General features: G+C 47.9%; 1 protein-coding gene across 1 annotated transcript in view; it reads right to left on the minus strand.

Moving 5' to 3' along the window:
- tmem178b (transmembrane protein 178B) overlaps window positions 1-10,000 on the minus strand; it is a 203,663-nt gene that overhangs the window by 13,870 nt on the left and 179,793 nt on the right. The window contains exon 4 of the mRNA XM_082964304.1: window positions 3,346-3,483. Coding sequence (XP_082820430.1) covers window positions 3,346-3,483 — 138 coding nt within the window. The remainder of the gene's footprint in view (window positions 1-3,345; window positions 3,484-10,000) is intronic.

Raw genomic sequence — 10,000 nt, forward strand, 5'->3', positions numbered from 1 at the left:
TCAGTGTGTATAGAGTCAGTGTGTATAGAGTCAGTGTGTATAGAGTCAGTGTGAATAGAGTCAGTGTGAATAGAGTCAGTATTTATAGAGTCAGTGTGTATAGAGTCAGTATTTATAGAGTCAGTGTGTGTAGAGTCAGTGTGTGTAGAGTCAGTATGTGTAGAGTCAGTATGTATAGAGTCAGTGTGTATAGAGACAGTGTGAATAGAGTCAGTGTGAATAGAGTCAGTGTGAATAGAGTCAGTGTGAATAGAGTCAGTGTGTATAGAGTCAGTGTGAATAGAGTCAGTATTTATAGAGTCAGTGTGTATAGAGTCAGTATTTATAGAGTCAGTGTGTGTAGAGTCAGTATTTATAGAGTCAGTGTGTATAGAGTCAGTGTGTATAGAGTCAGTGTGTATAGAGTCTGTATGTATAGAGTCTGTATGTATAGAGTCTGTATGTATAGAGTCTGTATGTATAGAGTCAGTGTGTATAGAGTCAGTGTGTATAGAGTCAGTGTGTGTAGCATCAGTGTGTGTAGCATCAGTGTGTGTAGAGTGAGTGTGTGGTGAGTCAGTGTGTGGTGAGTCAGTGTGTGTAGAGTCAGTGTGTGGTGAGTCAGTGTGTGGTGAGTCAGTGTGTATAGAGTCAGTGTGTGCGTGTGTAAATAAAAATACAATACAAGGTTCAACTCAGATATTTAGTTTGCCATTTTGTTAGCCATTTAGTTAGCCATTTAGTTAGCCATTTAGTTGGCTATTTCATTGGCTATTTCATTAGCCATTTAGTTAGCCATGTAGTTGGCTATTTCATTGGCTATTTCATTAGCCATTTAGTTAGCCATTTAGTTATCCATTTAGTTAGCTATTTAGTTAGCTATTTAGTTAGCCATTTCGTAGGCTATTTAGTTAGCTATTTAGTTAGCCATTTCGTAGGCCATTTCGTTAGCTATTTGGTTTGGGGATAGAGCTGTTCAGGAGCCTGTTGGTGTCAGACTTGATGCACTGGTACCACTTGCCGTGCGGAAGCAGAGAGAACAGTCTATGGCTTGGGAGGCTGGAGTCTTTAACGGCGGTGATATTGCCATACCAAGTCAAGATGCTCTCAATGGTACAGCTGTAGAACTTTTTGACGGTTTGAGGGCCCATGCCAAATCTTTTCAACCTCCTGAGGGGGAAGAAAAGGCGCTGTCGGGCTTTCTTCACGATGATTTGGACAGTAAGGAACTTGAACCTCTGGACCTGCTCCAGTGCAGCCCTGTCAATGACGTGCTCGCCCCCATCCACATTGGGGGCTACTTTCTGTAGTCCACGACACTGTGGACTACTTCCTGTAGTTCACCACACTGGGGACTACTTCCTGTAGTCTACCACACTGGGGACTACTTCCTGTAGTTCACCACACTGGGGACTACTTCCTGCAGTCCACCACACTGGGGACTACTTCCTGTAGTCCACCACACTGGGGACTAATTCCTGTAGTCCACCACACTGGGGACTACTTCCTGTAGTCCACGGCACTGTGGACTACTTCCTGTCGTTCACCACACTGGGGTCTACTTCCTGTAGTTCACCACACTGGGGACTACTTCCAGTAGTCCACCACACTGGGGACTACTTCCTGTAGTCCACCACAATGGGGACTACTTCCTGTAGTCCATGACACTGTGGACTACTTCCTGTAGTTCACCACACTGTGGACTACTTCCTGTAGTCCATGACACTGTGGACTACTTCCTGTAGTCCACGATCAGCTCCTTGGTCTTACTGACGTTGAGGGAAAGGTTGTTGTTCCGGCACCACACTGTCAGGTCACAGGTCATCTCATCGTCACCAGTGATCAGGTCTACCACTGTTGTGACGTCAGCAAACTTGATGATGGTGTTGGAGTCATGTGCAGCCACGCAGTCGAGGGTGAACGGGGAGTACAGGACTAAGCACATACCCCTGTGTTGAGGATCAGCGTGGCGGATGTGTTGTTACCTAACCTTACCACCTGGGGGCAGCACCACCAGGAAGTCCAGGATCCAGGATCCAGAGGGAGGTGTTTAGTCCCAGGGTCCCTAAACTAAGTGACGAGCTTAAAGGGGACAATGGTGTTGAACGCTGAGCTGTAGTCTATGAGTTGTAGTCACCTAGCTGTAGTCTATTCTCTTTCACAGTAACGACCTGAGCTGTAGTCTATGAGTTGTAGTCACCTAGCTGTTGATGGTATTATCTTTCACAGTAACGACCTGAGCTGTAGTCTATGAGTTGTAGTCATCTAGCTGTAGTCTATTATCTTTCACAGTAACGACCTGAGCTGTAGTCTATGAGTTGTAGTCACCTAGCTGTTGATGGTATTATCTTTCACAGTAAAGACCTGAGCTGTAGTCCATGAGTTGTAGTCACCTAGCTGTTGACGGTATTATCTTTCACAGTAACGACCTGAGCTGTAGTCTATGAGTTGTAGTCACCTAGCTGTAGTCTATTCTCTTTCACAGTAACGACCTGAGCTGTAGTCTATGAGTTGTAGTCACCTAGCTGTAGTCTATTCTCTTTCACAGTAACGACCTGAGCTGTAGTCTATGAGTTGTAGTCACCTAGCTGTAGTCTATTCTCTTTCACAGTAACGACCTGAGCTGTAGTCTATGAGTTGTAGTCACCTAGCTGTAGTCTATTCTCTTTCACAGTAACGACCTGAGCTGTAGTCTATGAGTTGTAGTCACCTAGCTGTTGATGGTATTATCTTTCACAGTAACGACCTGAGCTGTAGTCTATGAGTTGTAGTCACCTAGCTGTTGATGGTATTATCTTTCACAGTAACGACCTGAGCTGTAGTCTATGAGTTGTAGTCACCTAGCTGTTGATGGTATTATCTTTCACAGTAACGACCTGAGCTGTGGGTCAATATTGTATCAAAAACCCTTAGTCCTCTAACTGTTGATAAACAATCAGTCTGGAAGTTAAGATGACATCATCTATTCAAGTTTGATGTAACTAGTGAGTATGTATAGTATGTATAAAAACCTTTATTTAACAAGGCAAGTCAGTTAAGAACAAATTCTTATTTTCAATGACGGCCTAGGAACAGTTGGTTAACTGCCTTGTTCAGAGGCAGAACGACAGATTTTTACCTTGTCAGCTCAGGGGATTCAATCTAGCAACCTTTCAGTTACCTGCCACACCGGATTGATTAACAATCCTACGGACCAGTTCACCTGATCACCAGGATTTAGGACCCCAATACAAACTATCTTATGAACGTTATATCTTTATAAAAATGTAAAAGCATCCTTTGTAATTTTTCTTAAAGAAGAAGTGTTTGGTGAATCCCGGGGGGTCTTGACTTGAATGATACACAGTATCTGTGTTGTTCTCTTACCTCCCATGAGGAACAGTAATCCTGCCACGTACTGCATCAGTCCTCTATCCCAGCAGCATCCTAGAACACCTATCACCCAGCCAAACAGAATGATGGCTATGGCCATACCCATGAAGCCTGCTGTCATCCTCCGCAGGTCTGGAGAGACGGGAGAGATACAGGGGAGGGTTAGCATGGTTACAACAATACACACTCTAGTCCACGTTCAGACACACACTGTAGTCCATGTTCAGACACACACTGTAGTCCACGTTCTGACACACACTCTAGTCCACGTTCAGACACACACTGTAGTCCATGTTCAGACACACACTGTAGTCCACGTTCTGACACACACTGTAGTCCACGTTCAGACACACACTGTAGTCCATGTTCTGACACACACACTGTAGTCCATGTTCTGACACACACACTCTAGTCCACGTTCAGACACACACAGAAGGGTTAGGCAACGTTCAGACAGAAATAGCTACTGGAACTGTCTTAACCTCTGACCCTGTCAGGACGCCTGTCATTCAGCTACTGGAACTGTCTTAACCTCTGACCCTGTCAGGAAGCCTGTCATTCAGCTACTGGAACTGTCTTAACCTCTGACCCTGTCAGGAAGCCTGTCATTCAGCTACTGGAACTGTCTTAACCTCTGACCCTGTCAGGACGCCTGTGATTCAGCTACTGGAACTGTCTTAACCTCTGACCCTGTCAGGAAGCCTGTGATTCAGCTACTGGAACTGTCTTAACCTCTGACCCTGTCAGGACGCCTGTCATTCAGCTACTGGAACTGTCTTAACCTCTGACCCTGTCAGGACGCCTGTGATTCAGCTATTGGAACTGTCCCAACGTAACAGTCGTAACCCCTGACTCTGTGAACAGACTACTGATGACACAGCAGAGATAGAAGATCAACTGTAGCGTCTCTACAGAAGACAAATATAGGAATGTGTAATGTTGCTCAGATCAGTCTCCTGACATTTTGACCTCACTTCCTTATACCGTATGACCTCAGTTTGTCTATACTATTTCTGGAAAACACCTTCAGCATCCACCGAGCTCCCGCTGCTGTGTGTGATGCCGTGTGCATGTTTTTACGGGCTGAGGAAGAATGATGTGGGAAGAGGCACGTAGAACCTTGCCTGGCAAGCACCAACGCCCTCTAGGTAATCTGTCCCACAGTCCCACAGGGCTCATAAATACTCTACCTTTCAACACTCCCATGTCTGCCCTACCTGCCCCAGAGCAGAACAAATGGAGAGAGAGAGAGAGAGAGAGAAGGGGGGGCAGGGAGAGAGACAGAGAGATGGAGAGAGACAGATAGAGATAGAGGTGGGGAGGGAGAGAGACAGAGAGAGAGACAGAGGGAGAGAGAGACAGAGGGAGAGAGACAGAGAGGGGCAGGGAGAGAGAGAGACTGTGAGGTGGCAGAGAGGGGGCAGAAAGAGAGAGGGCAGAGAGAGAGAGCGGGGCAGGGCGAGAGACATACTGTGAGGGGGCAGAGAGGGAGAGAGAGACAGAGAGGGGGCAGGGAGAGGGAGAGAGAGAGAGGGTCAGGGAGAGAGAGACTGTGAGGTGGCAGAGAGGGGGCAGAGAGAGAGAGGGCAGAGAGAGAGGGGCAGAGGGAGAGAGAGAGGGGGCAGAGAGAGAGAGGGCAGAGATTATTGACATTGTATCATCTATTGAAAGTGATTGTACCCTCTATTAACCTACCCTCTATTAAACTACCCTCTATTAACTCCTACTTCCCCAAATTCAAATGAAAAGTTCTACATTCACAGAACAATCAAACAAAGAGAAACTTAGTATTGTTTTGGGGGAAGGTTTGATGTTGTAGTGTTGGCAGCACAGTAGATCCCAGTTTACCACAAGTTACAGTATGATATATATTTTTTTATTTAACCTTTATTTAACTAGGCAAGTCAGTTATGAACAAATTCTTATTTACAATGACGGCCAACCCCGGCCAAACCCGGATGACCCTGGGCCAATTGCGCGCAGCCCTATGGGACTCCCAATCACAGCCGGATGTGATACACCCTGGAATCGAACCAGGGACTGTAGTGATGCCTTAGATCGCTACGCCACTCAGGAGCCTCCAGTAAGGGAGGAAACCACATGTACTATTCTCTCCATGTGTTATCCGTAACAGACTATATAACCAGTCATTTTCCTTGTCGTTTGTTGAATTAGTCTGAACATTGACTATTATTACATTTCTGTACGGGATATTATTTATTTGTTTTTGTTATTATATATATTTTTAATTAGTATAATATCTACTATTGTTGTCAATGAATATGTTTATGCCACCTTACCAGCCCTACTCAAAGGAGACCACTTTACCAGCCCTACTCAAAGGAGATCACTTTACCAGCCCTACTCAAAGGAGATCACTTTACCAGCCCTACTCAAAGGAGACCACTTTACCAGCCCTCACTCAAAGGAGACCACTTTACCAGCCCTCCTCAAAGGAGACCACCTTACCAGCCCTACTCAAAGGAGACCACCTTACCAGCCCTACTCAAAGGAGACCACTTTACCAGCCCTCACTCAAAGGAGACCACTTTACCAGCCCTACTCAAAGGAGACCACTTTACCAGCCCTACTCAAAGGAGACCACCTTAGCAGCCCTACTCAAAGGAGACCACCTTAGCAGCCCTACTCAAAGGAGACCACTTACCAGGCCTCATCAAAGGAGACCACTTTACCAGCCCTACTCAAAGGAGACCACCTTACCAGCCCTACTCGAAGAGCCAGATGGAGAGAGGAAGTAATACCATAAAGACCAGTAAGAAAATTGACTTAATAGTGATGAAAATTCGCAGCTTCTGCTCAGCTGTTCATTGGACAGATTAAAGTGTGTGTGTGTGTGTGTGTGTGTCAGCTGTGTCCCCTGTTAAAGGAAAGACTCATTTTGAATGTTATATATGTTTTTTTTTTGTGCATTTCTGAGTGATGTTCTATCTATTCCCTGAGTCATTTCATGATCTAATGTGTATCTGAAATATTTCCGTTCACGTAGCATTGTGATAAATCCACTCTCACTACACTGGAAGTTTATAGAAATACGACTTTTAGATCGCGGAAATGTCTTTCATACATGTCAGATTTCAATACTGGCTGATGTCATAACACGGGAAGTTGTCTTCTCTCAAATGAACCATTGATCATATTTGTATGATATTTCAACCTCGAGAAATGTGTCATTTAACTGGAGAGTTCACCACATATTTAAGAATTTGTTCTTAACTGATTTGCCTTGTTAAATAAAAAAAATTGCATCTAGTTATTCATCACAGTTCTGGAAGCAGTCATAGACACATACAAGGGGGGAGAGATAGATTGAGGAGGAGGAGGAGGAGGGGGAGATAGATTGAGGAGGAGGGAGGGGGGAGATGGAGGGGGAGATGGAGGAGGGGGAGATGGAGGAGGAGGGGGAGATAGAGGAGGGGGAGATAGATAGAGGAGGAGGGGGAGATAGATAGAGGAGGAGGGGGGAGATAGATAGAGGGGAGAGATAGAGGAGGGGGGATAGGAGGGGGGAGAGAGAGAGGAGGAGGGGGGAGATAGATAGAGGAGGGGGGGAGAGAGATAGAGGAAGAGAGAGAGGAAGAGAGATAGAGGAGGGGGGAGATAGAGGAAGAGAGATAGAGGAGGGGGGAGAGAGATAGAGGAGGGGGGAGAGAGATAGAGGAGGGGGGAGAGAGATAGAGGAGGGGGGAGAGAGATAGAGGAGGGGGGGGGGAGATAGATAGAGGGGGGAGATAGATAGAGGAGGAGGGGGGAGATAGATTGAGGAGGAGGAGGGGGAGATAGATGGAGGAGGAGGAGGGGGAGATAGATGGAGGAGGAGGAGGGGGAGATAGAGGAGGGAGGAGATGGAGGGGGAGATAGAGGAGGGGGAGATAGATAGAGGAGGAGGTGGAGATAGATAGAGGAGGAGGGGGGAGATAGATAGAGGGGAGAGATAGAGGAGGGGGGATAGGAGGGGGGAGAGAGAGAGAGGAGGAGGGGGAGATAGATAGAGGAAGATAGATAGAGGAGGGGGGAGAGAGATAGAGGAGGGGGGAGAGAGATAGAGGAGGGGGGAGAGAGATAGAGGAGGGGGGGGGAGAGAGAGGAGGGGGAGATAGATAGAGGAGGAGGGGGAGATAGAGGAGGAGGGGGAGATAGAGGAGGAGGGGGAGATAGATAGAGGAGGAGGGGGGAGATAGATAGAGGGGAGAGATAGAGGAGGGGGGATAGGAGGGGGGAGAGAGAGAGGAGGAGGGGGGAGATAGATAGAGGAAGATAGATAGAGGAGGGGGGGAGAGAGATAGAGGAAGAGAGATAGAGGAGGGGGGAGAGAGAGAGGAGGGGGGGAGAGAGATAGAGGGGGGAGATAGATAGAGGGGGAGATAGAGGAGGAGGGGGAGATAGATTGAGGGGGAGATGGAGGAGGAGGAGGGGGAGATGGAGGAGGAGGAGGGGGAGATAGATAGAGGAGGAGGGGGGAGATAGATAGAGGGGAGAGATAGAGGAGGGGGGAGATAGATAGAGGAAGATAGATAGAGGAGGGGGGAGAGAGATAGAGGAGGGGGGAGAGAGATAGAGGAGGGGGGAGAGAGATAGAGGAGGGGGGGAGAGATAGAGGAGGGGGAGATAGATAGAGGGGAGAGATAGATAGAGGGGAGAGATAGATAGAGGGGAGAGATAGATAGAGGAGGAGGGGGGAGATAGATTGAGGAGGAGGAGGGGGAGATAGAGGAGGGAGGAGATGGAGGGGGAGATAGAGGAGGGAGGAGATGGAGGGGGAGATAGATAGAGGAGGAGGGAGGAGATAGATAGAGGGGAGAGATAGATAGAGGGGAGAGATAGAGGAGGGGGGGAGAGATAGAGGAGGGGAGAGATAGATAGAGGAGGAGGGGGGAGATAGATAGAGGAGGAGGGGGGAGATAGATAGAGGAGGAGGGGAGAGATAGATAGAGTAGGAGGGGGGAGATAGATAGAGGAGGAGGGGGGAGATAGATAGAGGTGGGGGGAGATAGAGGAGGGAGATAGATAGAGGAGGAGGGGAGAGATAGAGGAGGAGGGGGGAGAGAGATAGAGGAGGAGGGGGGAGAGAGATAGAGGAGGAGGGGGAGAGAGATAGAGGAGGAGGGGGAGAGAGATAGAGGAGGGGGGGAGAGATAGAGGAGGGGGGAGAGAGATAGAGGGGGGAGATAGATAGAGGAGGGGGGGAGATAGATAGAGGAGGAGGGGAGAGATAGATAGAGGAGGAGGGGGGAGATAGATAGAGGAGGAGGGGGGAGATAGATAGAGGTGGGGGGAGATAGAGGAGGGGGAGATAGATAGAGGAGGAGGGGAGAGATAGAGAAGGGGGAGAGAGATAGAGAAGGGGGAGATAGATAGAGGAGGAGGGAGAGAGATAGATAGAGGGAGATAATAGAGGAGGAGGGGAGATAGATAGAGGAGGAGGGGAGAGATAGAGAAGGGGGAGAGAGATAGAGAAGGGGGAGAGAGAGAGATAGAGAAGGGGGAGAGAGAGAGAGATAGAGAAGGGGGAGATAGAGAGATAGAGAAGGGGGAGATAGAGAGATAGAGAAGGGGGAGATAGAGAGATAGAGGAGGAGGGGAGATAGATAGAGGAGGAGGGGAGATAGATAGAGGAGGAGGGGAGATAGAGGAGGAGGGAGAAGATAGAGGAGGGGGGAGAGAGATAGAGGGGAGAGATAGATAGAGGAGGAGGGGGGAGATAGAGAAGGGGGAGATAGATAGATGAGGGGAGAGATAGAGGTGGGGAGATAGAGGAGGAGGAGGGAGATAGATAGAGGAGGAGGAGGGAGATAGATAGAGGAGGAGGAGGGAGATAGATAGAGGAGGAGGAGGGAGATAGATAGAGGAGGAGGAGGGAGATAGATAGATAGAGGAGGAGGAGGAGATAGATAGATAGAGGAGGAGGAGGGAGATGAGATAGATAGAGGAGGAGGAGGGAGATAGATAGATAGAGGAGGGAGATAGATAGATAGATAGATAGATAGATAGATAGATAGATAGATAGATAGATAGATAGAGGAGGAGGGAGATAGATAGATAGAGGAGGAGGGAGATAGATAGATAGATAGAGGAGGAGGGAGATAGATAGATAGATAGAGGAGGAGGGAGATAGAGGAGGAGGGGAGAGATAGAGATAGAGGAGGAGGAGGAGGGAGATAGGAGAAGGGGGAGATAGATAGAGGTGTGTATGTAAATGATGCAGGTGCAGATATCATTCTCTCATCAGGAGAGACATTATCCATGTACACAATTATTCACCTTCTGGTGCTTCCTGCTTCCCCCAGATACACCAGACCTGCTTCTGACACAGAGGAGTGTTGCTGCTAATCGCAGACATGTATTACAGTTGTGTGTGTGTGTGTGTGTGTGTGTGTGTGTGTGTGTGTGTGTGTGTGCGCCATAGCCAGAGATCAGCTAACTGCCACTGCCGGCCCCTTTTCAATCTTTAACAGAATGGGTACAGGTTACTACCCTCCTCCTTTAATCTATAACAGAGGAGGTACAGGTTACTACCCTCCTCCTTTAATCTATAACAGAGGAGGTACAGGTTACTACCCTCCCGGGCCAGACCACCACCTCCTTTAATCTATAACAGAGGAGGTACAGGTTACTACCCTCCTCCTTTAAT

Source organism: Salmo salar, chromosome 17 (genome assembly GCF_965601325.2).
Source record: "Salmo salar chromosome 17, fSalSal1, whole genome shotgun sequence".
NCBI classification, from domain to species: Eukaryota; Metazoa; Chordata; class Actinopteri; order Salmoniformes; family Salmonidae; genus Salmo; species Salmo salar.